At 38.4% G+C, this 25238-nt stretch overlaps 1 protein-coding gene across 1 annotated transcript in view; it reads left to right on the top strand.

Annotated features, from left to right (window-relative positions):
* Nucleotides 1-25238, top strand: part of UPF3A (UPF3A regulator of nonsense mediated mRNA decay) — a 48624-nt gene that overhangs the window by 9561 nt on the left and 13825 nt on the right. Inside the window, 2 exon segments of the mRNA XM_077134963.1 lie at nt 7087-7142; nt 7229-7387. Coding sequence (XP_076991078.1) covers nt 7087-7142; nt 7229-7387 — 215 coding nt within the window.

Raw genomic sequence — 25238 nt, 5'->3', positions numbered from 1 at the left:
TGAAAATTGCTTTGGGTAGAACTGATATCTTAACAATATTTAATTTTCCAATCCATGAGCACAGAATGTCCTTCCATTTATTTAGGTCTTCTTTAATTTATCATAGTAGTGTTTTGTACTTTTCCATGTATAAGCCCCTTACATCCTTGGTTAAATTTATTCCTAGATATTTTCTTTTTCTAGTTACAATTGTACATGGAATTTTTCCTTCATTTCCTTTTCAGATTGTTTATTACTAGTGCATGGAAACACTTCTGAATTTTGCATGTTGACCTTATACCCTGCCACTTCCCTGAATTCGTTTATTACCTCTAGTAGCTTTGTTGTGGATTCTTCAGGAATTTTTATATATAGGTTTGTGCCTCTTGTGTACCCCAGAAAAGCCAAGTTCTTTAATCCTCATTCAGTAATGCTTCTTGATTGTTTCTGTGGAGATATGACCCACCCAATTGTGGGTGGTAGCTTTTGATTAGATGGTTTCCATGGAGATATGACTCCACCCATTCAAGGTGGGGTTGCTTATTAGAGTTCTTTAAGAGGAAACCATTTTGGAAAGAGCCAACAGAACCAACAGAGTTCACACAGCCAGAGACCTTTGGAGATGCCAAAGGAAAACGCCCCTGAGGAATCCTTAAGAAACGAGAAGCCAGTAGAGGAAGCTAGCAGACGTTGCCGTGTGCCTTTCCAGCTGAGAGAAAAACCCCAAATGTTATCAGCCTTCCTGAGCCAAGGTATCTTTACCTGGATTCCTTAGTTTGGACATTTTTATAGCTTTGCCTTAATTTGGACATTTTCATGGCCTTAGAACTATAAGTTTACAACTTAATGAATTCCTCTTTTTAAAAGCCATTCTATTTCTGGAATATTGCATTCCAGCAGCTTTTACAAACTAAAACAAGGTTCATACCACCTGCAAGTAGGAAAAGCTTTATTTCTTCCTTTCCAATTTGGATACCCATTCTTTCTTTTTATTACCTAATTGTTTGGCCTAGAACTTTCAATATAACGTTGATTAACAGTGTTGACCAGAAGCATCCTTGTCTTGCGCCTGATCTTACAAGGAAAGCTTACAGCCTTTCACCTTTGAATGGGATGTCAGTTTTTCATATATGCCGTTTATCATGTTGAGGAAGTTTCCTTCTCTTCCTAGTTTTCTAAGTGTTTTTTTCTCAAGAAGTGATAAAATGTCTTTTTTGCAAAAACTGAGATGATCATGTGGGTTTTTTTCCCCTTCATTCTGTTAATGTAGAGTATTGCATTAATTGGTTTTCTTATATTAAACCACCTTTGCATACCTGGATGAATTCCACTTGACCACAGTGTATAATTCATTTATACTGCTGTTAGAATAGGTTTGCCTGTATTTTGCTCAAGATTTTAGGGTCTATATTTATAAGGAATATTGCACTGCACTTTTCATTCTGGTAGTATTTTTTATCTGGCTTGGGTATTAGGGTGATGTTGGCCACATAGGATGAGCTGGGAAGTGTTCCCTCCTCTTCGGTTTTTTGGAAGAGTTGGCATAACTTTGTGGTTAATTGTTTCTGCAGAGTTTAATAAAATTCACCAATGAAGCCATCTGGTCGTGGGCTTTCCTTTATTGGGAGGTATTTGATTACTTAGTCACTTTATTTGTTAATGGTCTGCTGAGATCTTCTATTTCTTCCTTAATCAGTGTAGGTTGTCTGTGTGCTTCTGAGAATTTGTCCATTTCATCTAGTTTTTCTAATTAATTGTCCTACAGTTGCTTATAGTATCTTTTTATAATCCTTTTTATTTCTGTGGGGTTGATAGCAATGGTCTCCCCTTTTAGTACTTATTTTAATTATTTGTATCTGCTCTCTTTTTTCCTTTGTCAATTTAACTAAAGTTTTTTTGTTTTATTGATTATTTCATGAAGTCCCCTTTTGATTTCATTTCCTCTCTATTGATTTTTATTCTCTGTTTCCTTTCACTTTACTCTGCTCTTTGTTGTTCCTTCCCTCTACTGGCTTTGAGTGCAGTTGTGCTTCTTTTTCTAGATCCTCCAATTTTGAGGTCAGGTCTCTAATTTGAGATCATTCTTTTTAATGTAAGCATTTAGAGCTATAAATTTCGCTCTCAGCACCACCTTTGCTACAATCCGTGTTTTATATGTTGTGGTTTCCTTTTCATTTGCCTCTTAACTTCCCTTATAATTTCTTCTTCAACCCATTGGTTGTTTAAAATTGTTGTTAAAATTTCTACATGTTTGTGAATTTTTCAGTTCTCCCTCTATTATTAATTTCTAGCTTCTTTCCATTTTGTTTGAAAAAGGTTCACTGAATGATTTTAATATTTGTTAATTTATTGAAACTTGTTTTATCCTCTAATGTATGATCTATGCTAGAGAATAATCCATGTGCAGTAGTGAAGAATGTGTATTTTGCTGCTGTAGGGTGAAGTTTCTATGTAAGTTTGGTAGGTGGATTTGACTTATAGTATTGTTCAAGTCTTCTGTTTCCTTATTGACCTTCTATTTAGATGTTCTATCCATTATTGCAAGTAGTGTATTGAAATCTTTTACTGTGAATGTAGAACTTCCTATTTCCTTCAAACCATTCAATATTTGCTTTAAAATATTTGAGGACTCTGTCATTAGATGCATATGTATTTATAATTGTTATGTCTTCTTGTTGAATTGACCCTTTTATCCATATATAGTGATCTCCTTTGTCCATTGTAATAGTTTTGGTACTTAAAGTCTATTTTGTTGATATTAGTATAGCTACCCAGCTCTCTTTTCATTATTATTTTCATGATATGAACCTTTTTTCCATCCTTTTACTTTCAACCTACTGTGTCTTTGAATTTAAGATGAGTCTCTTGTAAACAGCAGACTGTTGGGTCATACTTTTTTAGACATTCTGCCTATCTCTACCTTTTGACTGAAGAATTTAATCTACTCTTTTAAATCATTTTAATGATTTAAAATCATTACTGATAATGCAGGACTTTCTTCTACCATTTTGCTATTTGGTCATTGTAAACGTTTTTGTCCCTCAGTTCTTCTGTTACTGCCTACTATCATATTACTTGATTTTTTGTGATGTACCATTTTGTGTCTCTTCTCATTTTCTGTATAAATTTTTCATGTATTTATTTGTGGTTACCATGGGGCTTAAATATAATATCCTTAATCAATAGCAGTCACATCTGGTTTGATATCAAATGAAATGAAATAGTGGAACAGAGAGAGGGGCCATGGAAAGACCCCTCTGAGAAGATGAAATTTGAGCTGAGAACTAAGTGATAAGAAGCCAGCCATGCTACAAGATAGAAAAAGAGGAAACAGAAAATGCAAGGACCCTGAGACTGGAGCTAGCTTTGGGACCATGAGGAACAGAACTAGGACTTGTCTGGTTATTGCATAATGGGCAAGGGACAGAGTGATTAGAGAGGGTAGGGCATGGTGGGCCATAGTAAGAGGATTCCAGGGAATTCCAGGGGCAATCAAACAATGAGAGTAGTGTGATTGGATTCATTTTTCTCATCACTCTGGTTGCTCTGTACTCAGTGGATTGTGGACGCCACAAGAAGAAGCAGGTTCACCAGTTAGGAGGCCTTTGCTATAGTCCAGGAGAGCAGAGAAGGTCGTTTGTACTAGGCAGTGTAGAGTCAGGATATATTTTTGGGCAGAACTGACAGAACTGACCAGTAGATTGGATGTGGGAAGTAAAGAAACAGAAAGAATCGAAAAGTCTTTGACTTGAGCAGATCAGTGGATTGTGGTGCTATTACTGATGTAGGGAAGTCTGGGGAGAGAAACAGGATTGGGCACAAAACTGTGATTTCAGGTTAGGTGATATGAAATGTAAGAAGAGTCGAAAAGAAAGAGCAGAGTTAAAAGTACGGAGCTTGCCTTCCTTCCTCCCCCCACCCCCATTAATTTCTTACTTTTTTTTGAAGACTCCCTTGTACAGAATAGGTAAAAGAGAATCATGTCAGTTCAGTTTTGAGACATTCTCTTTGAATATGGGCGTCCATAGCCAGACACATGCTGTCTGGCAGAATCCATCTGCAGTCCTGCAAAGTAGGGACAGGTCCCTTTCATCAGTTCCCAACATCTCTGCCAGGGCTGGTGCACATAGGTGCTTAATATTTATTGAATGAATTAATTAAAGTGAGTGAGTGAGGAATTCATCCCTTGACTAGGCTATAAGAGCTTGGTTTTTGTGATTCCTGTTTTTGCCTGTTTAAACTTGAATCTTAATCAGGCAATTTGTGGCAGATTGCTTTTTTCTCTTAGCTTTTAGCCCTCAGTGGATTCTTATGATCAAGTCTGAGAGATGGGTGAAATGCAAATATTAAGCTCTTAGTGAGTAGAATATGCAGGGTCTTTTTAAAAAATATTTTTATTGACATAATCTTCACACACACACAGTCCGTACATGGTGTACAATCAGTGGCTAATAATATCATCACATAGTTGTATATTCATTACCATGATCATTTTTAGAACATTTGCATCACTCTAGAAAAATAGGTAAAAAGAAAAAACTCATTCATGCCACACTCCTTACCCTTCTCTCTCATTGACCTCTAGTATGTCCATCTAGACAATTTATTTTACCCCTTCTCCACTCTATTATTTTTTTTTCCATTTTTTTTTACTCATTTGTCCATACCCTGGATAAAAGGATTATCAGAAACAAGGTTTTCACAATCACAGTCACACTGTAAAAGTTTTATTGTTACACAATCATCTTCAAGAATGAAGGCTACTGGAAACATAGCTTAGCAGTTTCAGGAACTTCCCTCCAGCCACTCCAATACCCCATAAACTAAAAAGGGATATCTATATAATGCGTAAGAATAGCCTCCAGGATAACCTCTCGATTCTGTTTGAAATCTCTAAGCCACTGAAACTTTATTTTGTCTCATATTTCTCTTCCCCGTTTTGGTCAAAAAGGCTTTATCAGTCCCATGATGCCAGGCCCTGGTTTGTCCTGGGAGTTCTGTTCCACCTTGCCGAGGAGATTTACTTGTCTCATGTAGTGAGAGGGTAGTGCATTCACCTTCCAAACTGGCTTAGAGAGAGCACATCTGAGCAACAAAAGAGGTTCTCTAGGGGTGACTCTTAGGCATAATTTTAAGTAGGCTTAGCCTATCCTTTGCAGGACTAAGTTTCACAGGAGTGAACCCCAAGATCGAGGGCTCAGCCTATTGAAATGATTGTCCCCATTGCTTGCAAGAATATCGGAAATTCTCTCCAAATGGGGAAGTTGAATATTTCCTCCTTTCTCCCCAGACCCCAAGGGGACTTTATGCAGGGTCTTGAGAGCAGTCTTACCTGGGTTCAGATCCACATAGCCTCCCCAAGTCTCAGTTTTCAGGTTTCCTTAGATTTTATTGGGAGCTAATAAGTATAAAGCATGTAGTATGGTGTCTTATATGTAACAGTATTCTGAAAGTGGTAATGGTTATAATTATCATGGTAATTAGTATTATATTATATGGTCACACATTTTCTATTTAACAATTAATAAACTTTTATGGTTTTCAAAGCAGTCTCTTATACAGGATCTCATTTAACCTTCACTTTAGTCCTGTGCAGATAATAGGACAGATTTGATAAGAGAGAAGGGAAAGGAGGTAGAAATTCTATTTCTTAGTGTTAGCTTCTATACCACCCAGAACTGGAGCTGATCTGAGAAGGTCTTGGCCCTGCTCCTTGCAGGCAAATCCAGAACTTCTACAATTCAGAACAGTTTCCTCAGGACCTTTCAGTAAAACCAAAATTGTACTAATTTGGGATGATTTGCCTGTTACAAAAGACTGATCACTGACCTTCGCAAGTCAGTTGCCCTTGTCCTGAGCAAGAAGAGTTCATGGCTAGCCCCAGAGCCACCCCAGGGAACAAGCAGAGTTTTTCCTAGCCTTTGTGTTTGTCATGAAAATATGGGCATTTGTACCCTTGTCAGGTCTTCACTACAGCTAACCCACTGGAAGCAGAGCCCAGGGCTGGTCCTCTCCCTTATTCTGAAAGCCAGCCTAGTTCAAACTTAGTGCTGAAGGAAAATGGAGACGGTCTGATAAAAGTTTTTCTTTAGAAAATGTCCATGGGCATAATTATATAACATTTTACACATAATTTCAAGGTGTTCAGTTCTTGATTTCTCAGTAAGAACACCTGTCTAGGGACTCTTCTATAATTCCTGAATGGGCCAGCATGATCCTAGTTAATTTCTTGGTCATAGGAATTCCGGAAATGCCGTGACATTCTTTGGGTGCATCCAGGGACTCTTCCTGCTTCCCTCTTTAATCTGTAATCTCTAAGACCTGTAGAATAGATCTAAATCATCTTCCAGGTTCTCAACCATGTCTTAAATTTGCCATCCAAACTATCTCGTGCTCAGATTTTACAAAGCACAGAAAACCCATATCTCTTCAAGGTGGCCCGTCTTAGAGGAAATGCCTGCAGGCCTGCCATATGTACATGCCCCAAGCGTCCAGATCAAACCAGACTTAGGGTGTGATTAGAGTTGGAGTTTGGGAAAGCGTTCCTCGGTATTTGGTGCCTTTTGGATTAATGGGACCATATGAAATAACTTTCTAAACTATAATCTAAAATGTTTTATATCTGGTAGCTCTGATTTATAAGAAATTTCAAGTCCATGTTGTCTAAAATCATTGTCTAAAATGCAGAAAAGTAAGAAATTCCAGAAATATGTGTTGAATCAAGGTGGATGTATAAATATATTGTTTAATGATTTAAATGTCTACAAAATGTGAAGAGATATTCATAAACATCAGAAAATTTAACGCATTATATTCGTTTTCTGTTTTTTGCTTTTATACTGTCTCAGTGAGTGATATATTACAGATCCCTTAAGAATCAGGAATTATTTGCCTGGTAAATGTATAAAGTTGTCAATATCCCCAGGTTACTTGACTTTATACTGACAGAATAAGAACTCCCCCATAATACAGTATTTTCTCATGTAAATTTAAAAGTAATATTCTTCCCTTAAGTATTTTAAAAATTAAATTGAAAACGAGTATTTTAAAACAATACAAATCATATTTTAAGAGCTAAATACTGCATTATAATTTTTTGTATTTTAGCTAGAAGGACCACACCTCTTTTGGAATATATTAAGAATAGAAAATTAGAAAAGCAGGTAGGTCTGGCCTTTAATTTGATGAATATCTTCCCTGTTTCCGCCATTTCCATTCAGACAATTAATACACATTTACACGTGTTTAGAGAATTCGAGAAGAGAAGAGAGAAGAACGAAGGAGGAGGGAGTTAGAAAAGAAACGTTTGCGAGAGGAAGAGAAAAGAAAAAGAAAAGAAGAAGAAAGATGTAAGAGAAAAGAGGCAGAGAAACAAAAGAAAAGTGTTGAGAAAGAAATAAAGATCAAGGTAATTTTGAGGAAATATTTCATTTCTTTTTGCCAAAAACAGTTTGGCAGCACTTATACCCTTTGAGTGTTTTAGTTCTTTTGAACTTTCAAAACATTTTGAATAATCTATTCTTCTATTATTATAGTTCCTTTTTCTTTATTCTAAAAGAGTCATTTTTGAGCAGTGCTCCTCAAAGCCTGGGAGTGCCTCAGGAGGAATAGGGAATGGGAGAAAGTTTAAAGAAGCACCCACTAGGCTGGGGGCGAAGTCGGAAGCACTTCACCCTAGGAGCCCCCTATGTACATCTTCCTTTAAGTGCTTAAATTTTCCTTTAAAGTAAAAGTTTCTTTACTAAATTTATGTATTTGAGAACTGCTGGCTCAGTATATATTAGCCTTTCTGTATAAAGGCTGACCCTTAGAATTGATTTTGATCATTTCCTTTGTAGTAGAAGCAGTGCATTTCTATATCTCTTGCTCAGTTATTCCTATGGCTGTTGCATTCATTTATGAGGGTGATTATATGCATAGAGAGAATTTTCTTCTTTGTAAAATGTATTGGCCCAAACCAGGATCGACCCTTACCTTCTTAGTACTCTGCTTATATGACCTGATTAAATCCAAATTTCTAATCTTCTCATTTACCTTTCTAAACAGACATTAACAGCTAACCTAGTACCTCATGCTTTACATTCTCAAAAGCACTTATGTCAACAAGTGTTTTACTTAAAGCTTTTCAGGAAGAACCATTGAAACTTGTAGTGTACAATTACAACCATAGTTTCAACTAAGGCAAAGTATTTGGAGTATAGCATTTTACTTTTACATTTATGAGCATGGAATTAGAATCCAAAATTAGCCAAATAAAAACAAATTTATAAAACCATGTGCTGGGTTAGGTGCTACTCACATCAGGATTAATCAACTTCTAACCCTGGTCATGTCTTCTTTTGAGATGCACAGAAACTGTCTCAGGGAACTAAAGGTCTAGTTTTGTTAGCCTGTTGCATAATAAATAAATAAATAAATAAATAGCTTGTAAAATAAGCTTTCCATAAGATATGGAGGGAAATATGCAGTTTGATACAAAACAGTTCATTATGAACAGAGTGGCTAAGGTAAAGAAATTCTCGTTGTTACATAGTTGCTATTTCTTTGCAAACTATCATTGATGCTGGATCTCTATATGAGTGGGTTAATAATGAAAAAGGTGTATGCGAGTATTTTCTCAAACCTTCATTTCCACATTGGCACTTCTGTTTGACTCACACTAAAATACTTAAGAACTTTCAGCTCTACTCAGATGGATGTAAAAATCAATCCAGATTGTGTACATTTAAAAATAATATTTATGACATGAAAGACTAATGTAACACTAAGCAAAGTGAACATTAGGTCAGTTAGAAGATATCGCTCATGTTTCTGCTTCAGTATACATGTGAAGTGTGCATTTTTTTTAAATTTTGAAAATATGATAAACTTTGACTATGATTTGAGGCTTATTTCCACCAATCCTATTAAAGATGTTCCAATGTCATTTCTCAGAGTAATTTTTAAGAAGGAAAACAGTGATTGAGACATAGTATGAAATGCTAAGAATATTAATAAACCTGTTTATTATGAAAAAAGCTAGGTACAAGGACTGCTGGTTGACGAAAATGGCAGCATAAGTCCCACCATGGTGCTGTACCCCCACAGAATCTTTGGACAACTACTGGCAGCACCATCTTCTTCAAAACTACAAAAAAACAGTTGAATGGTTGTGGTTACTAGGCAAGTGCCAAATCAAGAAAACACATCTTTAAAATTGATAGGAGGGAGATTATTGATTATTGAAAATTGATAGGAACGGTGCACAAATAGTTCAGTGATAGAATTCTCGCCTGCCATGCAGATGACCTGGGTTCGATTCCTGGCCCATGCACTCAAAAAAAAAAAATTCAACAAATCTTGCTGCAGTAACAGGATATTCGCACTGAAAAGAATGAAATGTGATCCCCCCGGCACAGCATACAAAGAAACAAAAATTGATAGCAGCATGTGGAGCCCTTGCTGTTCCCTTCCCTAGCCCTTCCCTGGCACAGTGTAGAGCCAGTCCTGTGCACCTGTTGTGGGTCCCTGGCCCTGTTCCAGAAGGAGCAGAGTAACTCCTATGTGTATACTGTGGTGCCTATATGTCAGGTAGCAGACCAAAAGGCTGAACAAGGAAACATGTCTCTGGCTTACCCTCACCGAATTTGCCTTGTAGGCAGAAGCAACTTGCCCACAGCTAAAGCAGTATGAGAAGAAATTAAGTTTTAAAGTGTCCTGGGGCAAGAGATGACCTGCTTTAAGACATACAATTGAGCACCAGGGAAGGAGAAGAAAGTATATTTCATAAAGAGTAAAGGGAGCATTCAAATTCCTGTAAACAGGGAAAGTCCCATAGCCATGAGTGAGCACAAGCCGAGCAAAAGGCATAAACTTAGAAAAGATTCAGGGAGAATCCTGCACTTCACATTTACCTCAGATTGATCTGCTTGATAAAAGAGCTAAGCTCTGAAGGAGAGCACCAGCCAGCACAGAGCCAGTTTGCAAAGACTATGAAAGATGATTTTTTTGTGTGGTTTATTTTTGTTGCCTCCTGCCCCTCAAGTGAATCTCTATCATATTACTACTTGGATACAAACTTAGGGAACAGATAGCTCAGGAACCTAATCCCAGAATTAATGCTTTAAAATATTATTTATACAGTGTGCAACAAAAGATTATATGACAAAGAAAGAAAGAGAAAACGATTTCCCATTCAATGGAACAAGATAAAAATCCTGAAACCATCAACAAAGAAGTCCAGACTTTGGACGTACTGGACAAAGACTTTAAAAAATTATCTTCTATAGGCCAAGAAAATAAGGAAAACGTGGAGAAAGAACTAAAGGATATCAGGGAAGAGATGAATGAACAATATGAGAATCTTAGTAAAGACATACAAACTTATTAAGAGCAACAAAACACATACTGGAATTGAAGACCCCAATAACTGAAATAAAAAATTCCCTAGAGGGTTTTGACAGCAAATGGGAGCTGGGAAGAGAAAGAATTAGTGAACTCAAAGATAAAAAAATTGTAATGATTTATACTACAGAGAAGAAAGAACAAAAAATCAAACAGAGTGAACAGAGCCTTAAAATCTGTGGGGCACCATCAAGCATGCCAATGTATGCATTATGGGAGGTAGAAATAGAGAAAGAGTGAGAAGGAATATTCAAACAAAGAATGGCAGAGAAGGAATATTTAAATAAATAATGGCCAAAAACTTCAAAAAGTCTAATGAACCCCAAACAGGTTAACCCAAAGAGAGCCATGCCCTGACACATATTAGTCAAATTGTCAAATGCCAAGAACAAGGAGAGAGAGAGTTGTGAAAGGTGCAAGAGAAAATCAGCATGTTTTGTACAAGAAACCCCAATGAGATTGATTTCTCACCAGAAACCATGGAGGCAAGAAGGCAGTGGTATGAAATATCTAAAGTGCTGAAAGAAAACAATTACCAACTGTGCCAGTTTGAAGGTATTATATACCCCAGGAAAGCCATGTTTTAATCCTGACCCAGTCTTGTGGGAGCAGCCACTTCTTTTAATCCCTATTCAGCACTGTAGTTTGGAAATTTGATTAGATTATCTCCACAGAGGTATGGCACACCCAATTGTGGTGTGACCTTTGAGTAGATGGAGATGTGATTCCACCCATTCCAGGAAGGTCTTGATTAGTTCACTGGAATCCTTTAAAAGAGGAAACATTTTGGAGAGAGCCAGAAGTGACAGAAGCCTCAGAGCCAACAGAGAACTGACAGAAACTTCAGAGCAGAGTTGACACAGATGCCAACACTTAGACATGAATGTTTGCAGATGCTTGGAGCCCACAGATATAACCATGAGATATTAAACAAGCCAGAACCTGGAGAGAGCCAAGAGAAGTCAAGAGATGAAACTCAGCCTTGGAGAAGTAAAGTGGGGAAGCCCCACAGGAACAGAGGCTGTGAGCAACAGAGCCCAGGAGCAAGGACCAGCAGATGTTGGCCACATGACTTCCAGCTGACACAGGTGTATCTGACCCATTGGCCTTTCTTGAGTGAAGGTAACCTTTTGTTGGTGCCATAATTTGGACACTTTCACTTCCTTAGAATGGTAAAGTTGTATGTTATTAAATTTCTCTTCTGTAAAAGCTGTTCCAGTTCTGGTACATCACATTCTGGCATCTTCCAAACTAACACACCAGCAAAGAATTTTATATCCACTGAGACTGACTTTCAAAATAAGGGAGAGATTAAGACATTCCCAGATAAACAAAAGCTGAGGGAATTTGTCACCACTAGACCTGCCCTACAAGCATTGCTAAAAGGAATTTCTCAGGCTGAAAGGAAAGGACACTAACCAGTGGATTGAAGCAGCATAGAGAAATTAAGACCTCCAGAAAAGGTAACCATATGGGTATTTATAAATGCCAGTACTATGGTAATGTATTTTTTGGATTGTAACTCTACTTTTCATTTCTTACAGGTTCTAAAATGCTAATGCATAAAAAAGAGATGATAAAAATCTATAGTTCTGGACATGCAGTGTATAAAGATGTTTGTAAAAAGAGATGATAAAAATCTATAGTTCTGGACATGCAGTGTATAAAGATGTTTGTAAAAAGGTGGGAGGTAAATGGTATAGGAATAGTGCTGCATATGGTATTGAAGTCAAGTTCATATCAAATCAAATGTGCTTGTTATAGAATAGAATGTTAAATTAAGCCCCATGGTAAACACCAAGAAAATGTCTGAAAAATGTATCCAAGAAGGAAATGAGAAGGGACACAAAATGGTATTTGACAAAAAAAAAAAAAAAAAAAATCAAACAAATATAGGAGTATGCATTAATGGAAAAATTGAACCACATGATCATTGCAATTGATGCCAAAAGGCATTTGGCAAAATCCAGCGTCTCTTCTTGATAAAAACACTTAGAAAACTAGCAATAGAAGGAACCTTTCTCAACATGATAAACAGCATATATGAAAAACTCACATCACACTCAATGGTGAAAGGCTGAAAGCTTTTGCTCTAAGATGAGGAGCAAGACAAGGATGCTCCCTGTCATTACTTTTATTCAACATTGTCTGGAAGCTCTAGGCAGAGCAATTAAAATAACAGCTATCTAAATTGGAAAGGAAGAAATAAAACTTTTTTTATTTGAAGATGACATTATCCTATATATAGAAACTCCTCAAAAAATCCAAAACAGAGCTACCAGAGGTAATAAAGGAATTCAGCAAAGTAGCAGGGTATGAAATCAACACGCAAAAATCAGTAGTATTTCATACCTTAGTGAGGAACAGTCTGAAAAGGAAATGAAAAAGCATTATATGTGCAGTAGCAACAGAAAAAAAATCAAATAACTAGGGATAAATTTAACCAAGGATATAAAAGGCTTATACATGGCAAAGAATAAAACATTACTATGAAAAATCAAGGAAGACCTAAATAAATGGATTTTTGTGTTCATGGGTTGAAAGACTTAATATCATTAAGATGCCAATTATATCTAAAGCAATGCGCAGTTTCAAATCAATCTCAATCAGAATTCCAAAGGCTTCTTTACAGAAATAGAAAAGCTAATCATCAAATTTATATGGACACATAAGGGGCCCTGTATAGCCAAAATAAACTTGAAAGAGAGAACAAAATTGGAGAATTCATACTTCCTGATTTTAAAATTTACTACAAAGGTACAGTAATCAAATCAGCATGGTACTGAGTGCAATGATGGACATATAGACCACTGGAATTGAATTTAGATTTCAGAAATAAACCTTCACATCTATGGCCAGTTGATTTTTGATAAGGAGGCCAAGTGAAATCAGTTGGAAAGTATAGTCTTATGAACAAATGGTGCTGGGAAAGTTGGATGTCTCCATGCAAAAGAATGAAGGTGGGCCCTTTCCTTGTACCGTACATGAATATTAACTCAAAATTTCTCAAAGATCTAATTCTGAATCAAAACTATAATACTCTTAGAAGAAAACATAGGGAAGCATCTTCAGGATCTTGTGTTAGGCAATGGTCTTTTAACTTCACACCAAAAGCACAATTGATAAAAGAAAAAATAAGAACTTGGACTTAATCAAAATTAGAAGTTTTGTGCGTCAAAGGATCTCATCATGAAAGTAAAAAAGATTACCTACACAATAGGAGAAAATATTTGGAAACCATATATCTGATAAGGGTTTACTATCTGTAATATACAGACAAATCCTACTCCTCACCATTGAAAAGACAAATAACCTCTCATGGTCAGTTTCATGTGTCAACTTGGCCAGGTGGTGGTGCCTGGTTGTCAGGTTGGACAAGGGCTGGCCTGTCTTTTGCTATGAGGACGTTTCATGGACTTAAATCATGACCACTTTGGCAGCATCCACAGCTGATTGCATCTGCAAACAGCTAAGGGAGTGTCTTCTGCAATGAGTGATGCTTGATCTAATTACTAGAAGGCTGTTAAGGAGGATTCAAAACAGACAGTCACTCTTCCTGCTTCAGCCAGCCAGCCTCTCCTGAGAGTTCATTGAGGATCTTCATTGGAGCTGCCAGATTGTGGCCTGTCGTACAGACCTTGGACTCTACATCCACATAGTTACGTGAGACACTTTTATAATTTTTTGCATGGGCAGGCTCTGGAAATCTAACCTGGGTCTCCGGCATTGCAGGCGAGAATTCTGCCACTGAGCCATCGTTGTGAAGCCCCACTTTTATGAATTTTACATTTACAGATTTCTCCTTCTGATTCTTTTTCTTTAGAGAACCCTAGCTAATACAGCTTGGTACCGGAAGTGGTTCTTAAGTAATAGAATCTTAAAAATGGGTTTCTACAATTGGTTTTCTACTCTGACTGGACTCAAAGGCACAAGAGACTCTGTTTCTGATAGTCAGAATAACACTGCCAATCCATAGAGTGAGCTGGCAAAAGAGATAATAAAAATATCACCATTGGATTCTGCTAATGCTTCAATTTATATGAAGCCAGGTTCTGTGGGATAATGATTTTTTACACCTTTACATCAGGAGGTATAAAGATATTGACTGGTTGTTGTTAAATATGCTGTATACATTGATGAGAGAAAGGGATGTGCTGAAGTCTTTGAGTGAGAAATTTATGCACCGTATGACAGTTATAAAAGTTTCTATGAGTTGCCCTGAAGGAGAATCTTATTACCTGTAGCCTCAGACTTGAGATTTCTGAAAATCAGACTCAGAGTCTCATTGTTAGGGTTGCAAGTTAACTATGTAAACTGAAATTTCATTCTTGCATGGTGTTTGATGTTAAAGTGAGGGCATTGATTAGAAAGGAGTGGGACCCTGAAAAATGGGATGGTGACATATGAATTGATGATGATGTCAGTGGAGAGGTAGAAAACCTAGGTCATCCTGAGTCTTCTCTAGATAACCCTGTAATGGTCTGCCCTAAGGACATAGCCACCCCATCTCCAACCTGCCCTGAGGAGTTGGCCACCCAACCTCCTCCTGAAGGGATTAACCCTGGAGTGATTAGTCCTGTTTCACCAAATGAAACTGCAAATGAATGGCCTGAAGCAATTGACTTGGAAGATACTTCTAACTCTTTTCATGACCCACCCCCATCACCCCTCGTTACTTCCAGACCTATAACAAGGCTTAAGTCCCAACAGGCCCCAAAAGGTGAGGTACAAAGTGTCACATGAAGAGGTACATTATACTCCAAAAGACATGTGTGAGTTTTCCAATTTATATAGATAGAAATCAGGGGAATATGTGTGGCAATGGATTTTAATGGTGTGGGGGTAGTGGTGGGAAGCGTATAAAGCTGGATCAGGCTGAGTTTATTGATATGGGCCCACTAAGCAGAGATCTGCATTCAATGTTATAGCTCAAGGGGTTAGAAAAGGCATTAACAGTTTGGATGGTTGGCTGAAATGTGGATGAAAAGGTGGCCAACATTACCTGAGGTTGAAATGACAGAACTGCCCCAGTATAATGTAGATGAGGGATCCGATGGCTTAGAGAAATTGAAACGTTAGAGTGGATTTATCATGCAAAACCTGCTCATACACCTCAGGAAAGTCCAGAGGATGCATCTTTTACCAGAACTGTGAGAAATAAAGTTCTGAGACTTGCTCCATCATCCCTGAAGAGCTCTGTCATCGACCTTCTCTGTAGGTCAGATATTACTGTGAGAACTGCTGTCACTGAGCTGGAATCCTTAAACACAATGGGGATGATTGGATCCCGAGTTGGCAGAAGCCAGGTGGCAGCACTTAATCACCAAAGACAGGGTGGATATGGCTATCATAATGGACAGCAGACTCAAAGCAGGAGTCAAAATAATCTGACTCAGAGACTTGTGGCATTGGCTAGTAGATCATGGAGTACCTAGAAGTAAAATAGGTGGGCAGTCTACTAAATTCTTGTTTCAGCTGTATAAGCAAAAGAGTTCTAGATCAAATGAAAAGAAGTCTAGCTTGAATTACAAAAATTGAGAGTCACGGCCCCTTAATCAGTTTCCAGAATTGAGACAGCCAACAGACCCAGACCCCCTTGAATGAGGGGGAGGCCAGGTCCCTTTCAGGGAGGACCCTGTTGCACTACCACAAATTTATACTGTTAATCTTCCTCCAAGCCTTCCCCAAGGAGACCCAATGGCCTTTTACCAAGGTAACTGCATTGGGGAAAAGGAAATGATCAGATATTTCGGGGATTATCAGACACCGGTTCAGAAGTGACGTTAATTCAAGGAGACCAAAATATCATTCTCGTCCACCAGTTAGAGTGGGGGCTTATGGAGGTCAAGTGATTGATGGAGTTTTAGCTCAAGTCCATCTCCCAGTGGCTCCATTGGGCCCCCAGACCCATTCTGTAGTTGTTTCCCCAGTTCCAGAATATACGATTGGAATAAACATACTGAGCAACTGGCAGAATCCCCACATTGGCTCTCTGACTCATGGAGTGTGGGTTATTATGGTAGGAAAATCTAAGGGGAAGCCACTAGAACTACCCCTACCTAGCAAAATAGTAAATCAGAATACCAGATTCCTGGAGGGATTGCAGAGATTAGTGCCACTCTAAAACACTTGAAGGATGAGGGGGTGGTGATTCCCACCACATCTCCATTCAGCTCTTCTATTTGGTCTGTGCAGAAAACAGATGGGTCTTGGAGGATGACAGTGGATTATCGGAAACTCAACCAGGTGGTGACTCCAGTTGCAGCTACTGTTCCAGATGTGGTATCATTGCTTGAGCAAATGAATACATCCCCTGGTACCTGGTATGCAGCTATTGATCTGGCAAACACTTTTTTCTCAAAAAAAAAAAAATGCTGTTAGTAAGGACCACCAGAAACATTTTGCTCTCAGCTGGCAAGGTCAGCAGTATAGTTTTACTGTCCTACTTCAGGGGTATATCAACTCTCCAGCCCTATGACATAATCTTGTCCACAGAAACCTTGATCATTTCTCCCTCCCACAAGATATCACACTGGTCCATTATATTGATGATATCATGTTGATTGGACCTAGTGAGCAAGAAGTCGCAACTACTCTAGACTTACTGGTAAGGCATTTGCGTGTCAGAAGATGGAAGATAAATCCAACAAAAATACAGGAACCTTCTACCTCAGTGAAATATCTAGGTGTCCAGTGGTGTGGGGCATGTTGAGATATCCCTTCTAAGGTGAAGGATAAGTTGTTGCATCTGGCCCCTCCTATGGCCAAAAAAGAGGCACAACACCTAGTTGGACTATGGATTTTTTTTTTCACAATCACAGTCACATTGTTACAGCTGTATCATTATTCAGTCATCCTCAAGAAACATGACTACTGGAACACAGCTCTACATTTTCAGGCAGTTCCCTCCAGCCTCTCCATTACATCTTGAATAACAAGATGATATCTACTTGATGCAAAAGAATAACCTCCAGGATAACCTCTCGACTCTGTTTGGAATCTCTCAGCCATTGACACTTTGTCTCATTTCCCTCTTCCCCTTTTTGGTTGAGAAGGTTTTCTCAATCCCTTGATGCTAAGTCTCAGCTCATTCCAGGGTTTTTCTCAATCCCTTGATGTTGAGTCTCCGCTCATTCCAAGGTCTCTGTCCCACGTTGCCAGGAAGGTCCACACCCCTGGGAGTCATGTCCCACGTAGAGAGGGGTAGGGTGGTGAGACTGCTCCTTGTGTTGGCTGGAGAAAGGGGCCACATCTGAGCAACAAAAGAGGCTCTCTTGGGGGTGACTCTTAGGCCTTAATTTTAAGTAGATTTGACCTATCCTTTGCGGGGTTAAGTTTCATATGAACAAACCCCAAGACTGGGGGCTCTGCCTATAGCTTTGGTTGTGCACACTGTTTGTGAGATTATCAAGAATTCAACTTGGGGAAGTTGAATTTCTCCCCGTTCTCACCACTCCCTGAAGGGGGCTTTGCAGAAACTTTTCCACTCACTGATGGAATCACTCTGGGATTCATCGGAGCATCACTCTGGACAAACCAACAAAATTTCATGTCCTACCTGAGATTTCAAGTACTTATGGCATTCAATCAAACTATCTACATAAGTTATATTAGGAAATGCACTAGTCAAAATATAAATTTTGTAATGAATAAACATTTTTTGCTTTAGTCTCACACAGAAGGTGACATTTTAGAATATTAATTACCATCTATTTTCAGTACCCTGCAATAATGACATTCCTTTGTTCTTCCTCATGCAAAAACATTTTTAAAATTGTACCTTGTACATTTCACTATTATTATACACTCTAGGCATTCCGAGATTATACCATCTCAATCTTTAACATCTATCTTTCTGATTTCAATATGTCCCTAGCCCTCCTCCCTCTATCATTCTCACATGCAGCTTCATTCAGTGTTTTAACATAATTACATTACAGTTAGGTAGTATTGTGCTGTCCACTTCTGAGTTTTTGTATCTAGTCCTGTTGCACAGTCTGTATCCCTTCAGCTCCAATTACTCAATATCTTACCCTATTTCTATCTCCTGATGGTCTCTGTTATGAACAAAATATTCCAAGTTTATTCACTAATGTCAGTTCATATCAATGAGACCATACAGTATTTGCCCTTTAGTTTTTGGCTAATCTCACTCAGCATAATGTTCTCTAGGTCCAACCATGTTGTTACATACTTCATAAGTTTATTCTGTCTTAAAGCTGCATAATATTCCATCGTATGTATATACCACAGTTTGTTTAGACACTCGTGTCTTGATGGACATTTTGGCTGTTTCCATCTCCTTGCAATTGTAAATAATGCTGCTATAAACATTGGTGTGCAAATGTCCGTTTGTGTCTTTGCCCTTATGTCCTCTGAGTAGATACCTAGCAATGGTGTTGCTGGGTCATATGGCAATTCTATATTCAGCTTTTTTTTTTTTTTTAGGGTTATTTATTTATTTATTTATTTATTAACGGAAAGAAAAAAAAAATTAACACAACATTTAGAAATCATACCATTCTACATATGCACTCAGTAATTCTTAACATCATCACATAGATGCATGATCATCGTTTCTTAGTACATTTGCATCGGTTTAGAGGAACTAGCAACACAACAGAAAAAGATATAAAATGTTAATATAGAGAAAAGAAATAAAAGTAGTAATAATAGTAAAAAAAAAAAAAAACCCTATAGCTCAGATGCAGCTTCATTCAGTGTTTTAACATGATTACTTTACAATTAGGTATTATTGTGCTGTCCATTTTTGAGTTTTTGTATCTAGTCCTGTTGCACAGTCTGTATCCCTTCAGCTTCAATTACCCATTGTCTTACCCTGTTTCTAACTCCTGCTGGACTCTGTTACCAATGACATATTTCAAGTTTATTCTCGAATGTCCGTTCACATCAGTGGGACCATACAGTATTTGTCCTTATATTCAGCTTTTTAAGGAATCGCCAAACTGCCTTCCACAGTGGTTGTACCATTTGACATTCCCACCAACAGTGAATAAGTGTGCCTCTTTCTCCACATCCTCGCTAGCAGTTGTCATTTTCTGTTTTGTTGATAATGGCCATTCTGGTTGGTGTGAGATGATATCTCGTTGTGGTTTTGATTTGCATTTCCCTAATGGCCAGGGACGTTGAGCATCTCTTCATGTGCCTTTTGGCCATTTGTATTTCCTCTTCTGAGAAGTGTCTGTTCAAGTCTTTTTCCCATTTTGTAATTGGATTGGCTGTCTTTTTGTTGTTGAATTGAATAATCTCTTTATAAATTCTGGACACTAGACCTTTATCTGATATGTCATTTCCAAATATTGTCTCCCATTGTGTAGGCTGTCTTTTTACTTTCTTGATGAAGTTGTTTGATGCACAAAAGTGTTTAATTTTTGAGGAGTTCCCGTGTATTTATTTCGTTCTTCAGTGCTCTTGCTTTAGGTGTAAGGTCTATAAAACCACCTCCAATTATAAGATTCATAAGATATTTCCCTACATTTTCCTCTGTTTTATGGTCTTCGACCTGATGTTTAGATCTTTGATCCATTTTGAGTTAACTTTTGTATAGGGTGTGAGATATGGGTCCTCTTTCATTCTTTTGCATATGGATATCCAGTTCTCTAGGCACCATTTATTGAAGAGACTGTTCTGTCCCAGGTGAGTTGGCTTGACTGCCTTATCAAAGATCAAATGTGCATAGATGAGAGGGTCTATATCTGAACACTCTATTCGATTCCATTGGTCAATATATCTATCTTTATGCCAGTACCATGCTGTTTTGACCACTGTGGCTTCATAATATGTCTTAAAGTCAGGCAGCGTGAGACCTCCAGCTTCGTTTTTTTTCCTCAAGATACTTTTAGCAATTCGGGGCACCCTGCCCTTCCAGATAAATTTGCTTATTGGTTTTTCTATTTCTGAAAAATAAGTTGTTGGGATTTTGATTGGTATTGCGTTGAATCTGTAAATCAATTTAGGTAGAATTGACATCTTAACTATATTTAGTCTTCCAATCCATGAACACAGTATGCCCTTCCATCTATTTAGGTCTTCTGTGATTTCTTTTAACAGTTTCTTGTAGTTTTCTTTGTATAGGTCTTTTGTCTCTTTAGTTAAATTTATTCCTAAGTATTTTATTCTTTTAGTTGCAATTGTAAATGGAATTCGTTTCTTGATTTCCCCCTCAGCTTGTTCATTGCTAGTGTATAGAAACACTACAAATTTTTGAATGTTGATCTTGTAACCTGCCACTTTGCTGTACTCGTTTATTAGCTCTAGTAGTTTTGCTGTGGATTTTTCAGGGTTTTCAACATATAGTATCATATCGTCTGCAAACAGTGATAGTTTTACTTCTTCCTTTCCAATTTTGATGCCTTGTATTTCTTTTTCTTGTCTAATTGCTCTGGCTAGAACTTCCAACACGATGTTGAATAACAGTGGTGATAGTGGACATCCTTGTCTTATTCCTGATCTTAGGGGGAAAGTTTTCAGTTTTTCCCCATTGAGGACGATATTAGCTGTGGGTTTTTCATATATTCCGTTTATCATTTTAAGGAAATTCCCTTGTATTCTTATCCTTTGAAGTGTTTTCAGCAGGAAAGGATGTTGAATTTTGTCAGATGCCTTCTCTGCATCAATTGAGATGATCATGTGATTTTTCTGCTTTGATTTGTTGATATGGTGTATTACATTAATTGATTTTCTTATGTTGAGCCATCCTTGCATACCTAGGATGAATCCTACTTTTAATGTGTTGCTGGATTCAATTTGCTAGAATTTTGTTGAGGATTTTTGCATCTATATTCATTAGAGAGATTGGTCTGTAGTTTTCTTTTTTTGTAATATCTTTGCCTGGTTTTGGTATGAGGGTGATGTTGGCTTCATAGAATGAATTAGGTAGCTTTCCCTCCACTTCAATTTTTTTGAAGAGTTTGAGCAGGATTGGTACTAATTCTTTCTGGAATGTTTGGTAGAATTCACATGTGAAGCCGTCTGGTCCTGGACTTTTTTGGGGGGGAAGCTTCTTAATGACTGATTCAGTTTCTTTACTTGTGATTGGTTTGTTGAGGTCATCTATTTCTTCTTGAGTCAAAGTTGGTTGTTCATGCCTTTCTAGGAAGTTGTCCATTTCATCTACATTGTTGTATTTATTGGCATAAAGTTGTTCATAGTATCCTGTTATTACCTCCTTTATTTCTGTGGGGTCAGTGGTTATGTCTCCTCTTCTATTTCTGATCTTATTTATTTGCATCCTGTCTCTTCTTCTTTTTGTCAATCTTGCTAAGGGCCCATCAATCTTATTGATTTTCTCATAGAACCAACTTCTGGTTTTATTGATTTTCTCAATTGTTTTCATGTTCTCAATTTCATTTATTTCTGCTCTAATCTTTGTTATTTCTTTCCTTTTGCTTTCTTTGGAGTTAGTTTGCTGTTCTTTCTCCAGTTCTTCCAAGTGGACAGTTAATTCCTGTATTTTTGCCCTTTCTTCTTTTTTGATATAGGCATTTGGGGCAATAAATTTCCCTCTTAGCACTGCCTTTGCTGCATCCCATAAGTTTTGATATGTTGTGTTTTCATTTTCATTTGCCTCGAGGTATTTACTGATTTCTCTTGTAATTTCTTCCTTGATCCACTGGTTGTTTAAGAGTGTGTTGTTGAGCCTCCACATATTTGTGAGTTTTCTGGCGCTTTGCCTATTATTGATTTCCAACTTCATTCCCTTATGATCTGAGAAAGTGTTTTGTATGATTTCAAGCTTTTTAAATGTGTTGAGACTTGCTTTGTGACCCAGCATATGGTCTATCTTTGAGAATGATCCATGAGCACTTGAGAAAAAGGTGTATCCTGCTGTTGTGGGGTGTAATGTCCTATAAGTGTCTGTTAAGTCTAGCTCTTTTATTGTAATATTCAAATTCTCTGTTTCTTTATTGATCCTCTGTCTAGATGTTCTGTCCATTGATGAGAGTGGGGAATTGAAGTCTCCAACTATTATGGTAGATGTGTCTATTTCCCTTTTCAGTGTTTGCAGTGTTTGCCTCATATATTTTGGGGCATTCTGGTTTGGTGCATAAGTATTTATGATTGTTATGTCTTCATGTTGGATTGTTCCTTTTATTAGTACATAGTATCCTTCTTTGTCTCTTTTAACTGTTTTACATTTGAAGTCTAATTTGTTGTATATTAGTATAGCTACTCCTGCTCTTTTCTGGTTGTTATTTGCATGAAATATCTTTTCCCAACCTTTCACTTTCAACCTATGTTTATCTTTGCGTCTAAAATGTGTTTCCTGTAGACAGCATATAGGAGGATCCTGTTTTTTAAATCCATTCTGCCAGTCTATGTCTTTTGATTGGGGAGTTCAATCCATTAACATTTAGTGTTATTACTGTTTGGGTAATACTTTCCTCTACCATTTTGCCTTTTGTATTATATATGTCATATCTAATTTTCCTTCTTTCTACACTCTTCTCCACACCTCTCTCTTCTGTCTTGTCGTATCTGTCTCTGGTGCTCCCTTTAGTATTTCTTGCAGAACTGGTCTCTTGGTCACAAATTCTCTCAGTGATTTTTTTGTCTGAAAATGTTTTAATTTCTCCCTCATTTTTGAAGGACAATTTTGCTGGGTATGGAATTCTTGGTTGGCAGTTTTTCTCTTTTAGTGATTTAAATATATCATCCCACTGTCTTCTCGCCTCCTAGGTTTCTGCTGAGAAATCTACACATAGTCTTATTGGGTTTCCCTGGTATGTGATGGATTGCTTTTCTCTTACTGCTTTCAAGATCCTCTCTTTCTCTTTGACCTCTGACATTCTGACTAGTAATTGTCTTGGAGAACGTCTGTTTGGCTCTATTGTCTTTGGGGTATGCTGCACTTCTTGGATCTGTAATTTTAGGTCTTTCATAAGAGTTGGGAAATTTTCAGTGATAATTTCTTACATTAGTGTTTCTTCTCCTTTTCTCTTCTCTTCTCCCTCCGGGACCCCCACAACATGTATATTTGTGCGCTTCATGTTATCATTCAGTTCCCTGAGTCCCTGCTCAAATTTTTCTATTTTTTTCCCTATAGTTTCTGTATCTTGTCGGGTTTCAGATGTTCCATCCTCCAGTTCACTAATCCTAACCTCTGTCTCTTGAAATCTACCATTGTAGGTTTCCATTGTTTTTTTCATCGCTTCTACTGTATCTTTCATCCCCATAAGTTCCGTGATTTGTTTTTTCAGACTTTCCATTTCTTCTTTTTGGTCGTTCTTTGCCTTCTTCATATCCTCCCTCAATTCATTGATTTGGTTTCTGATGAGGTTTTCCATGTCTGTTCGTATATCTGAATTAGTTGTTTCAGCTGTTCTATCTCATTTGAACTATTGGTTTGTTCCTTTGACTGGGCCGTATCTTCAATTTTCCTGGTATGATTTATTATTTTTTGCTGGCATCTAGACATTTATTTACCTTAATTAGTTTATTCTGGCGATTGCTTTCACTTCTCTTACCTAGGGTTTTCTTGCTAGATGAATTTGTTGTCTATCTGTTCTTTGACCTTCAGTTCAGCTTTTTCTGGACCTCTAGCTTAGGTTTTGTTTAACAGAGGAGAATTTTTCAGTTCTTGTTTTCTTGTTTCTTGCCCTGCTTGTATGGTGCCTTTTCCCTCCCCACCCTTAGGAGAGTCTGTGTAGGTATTATAGACTCGAGCCAGGTTTTCCCAGACTAAACTGGCCTCCTATCAGGGGCAAGGAGTCACCTGCATCAGTTTTCCCTGAGGATGAGACCCAGAAGGTTAAAAGACTTTCCTGTGAAGTCTCTGGGCTCTGTTTTTCTTATCCTGCCCAGTATGTGGCGCGTCTGCCTGCGGGTCGCACCAGCAAAAGATGTTGTGGCCCTTTTAACTTTGGAAGACTCTCCCTGCTGGGGGCCTGGTGGAGATGGAGGAGAGGTTGTAGGCTGGTTTTAATGGCTTCAAATTGCCAAGCCCTGGGGTCTGAATTCCTTGCGGGAGGGATTCTACCTGAGTTGGGCTTCACCCCTCTCCTGGGGAAGGCACAGGTGGGAGACAGCCCTGAAAGCAGCCCGTTTCTGCCTATGCCTGGGGCAGTTGCAGCCCGAGAAGTCCCGCCGCTGAATCCAGAGGCTGCCAAGTCTCCGTAGAGACACAGCCACTAAAACCTCCGTTTCCTCCCCTTTCCTCTTTTTCCCTGAGCCCAATGAGCGACCTCTGCCTTGACCAGGTTTAGAGTCTCTTTCCTTTCCCTCTGGGAAGCCGCCTGTGGGGGAGGGGCGCTGGCTGTCAGAGGGGCGCCGGCCGCCGGTTTTGGGGAGGCTTGCAACCGGTCCAACTGGTCCAGACCGGGGTACGCTGTGTGTCTGGTCACTGATGTGGCTCTGGGAGCTGTTCTGTACTGTTTCTGGTTATTTAGTAGTTGTTCTGGAGGATGAACTAAAACACGCACATTGCTAAGCCGCCATCTTGGTTCTTGTTATTGGACTCTGGATTTTTGTGACAACATATTCCTCACTTGGGTGTGCTACTTCAGCCCATTTATCGAGTGATCAGAAAATCACCTAATTTTGAGTGGGGACCTGAACAAGAGGAGGCTCTGCGACAGGTCCAGGCTGCTGTACAAGCTGCTCTGCCACCTGGACCATATGATCCAGCAGACCCAATGGTGCTGGAGGTGTCAGTGGCAAGTAGAGATGCTGTGTGGAGCCTTTGGCAGGCCCCTATAGGAGAATCACATGCAGACCCATAGGATTTTGGAGCAAAGCTTTACCATCTGCTGCAAATAACTACTCTCCTTTTGAGAAACAGCTTTTGGCCTGCTACTGGGCCTTAGCAGACTAGACTGACTGCTTAACCATGGGCCACCAAGTTACCATGAGACCTG

The sequence above is a fragment of the Tamandua tetradactyla genome, chromosome 17 (genome assembly GCF_023851605.1).
Source record: "Tamandua tetradactyla isolate mTamTet1 chromosome 17, mTamTet1.pri, whole genome shotgun sequence".
Lineage (NCBI taxonomy): Eukaryota > Metazoa > Chordata > Mammalia > Pilosa > Myrmecophagidae > Tamandua > Tamandua tetradactyla.
Note: the sequence above shows the minus strand (reverse complement) of the source record. Positions and strands in the feature narration are given on the sequence as shown.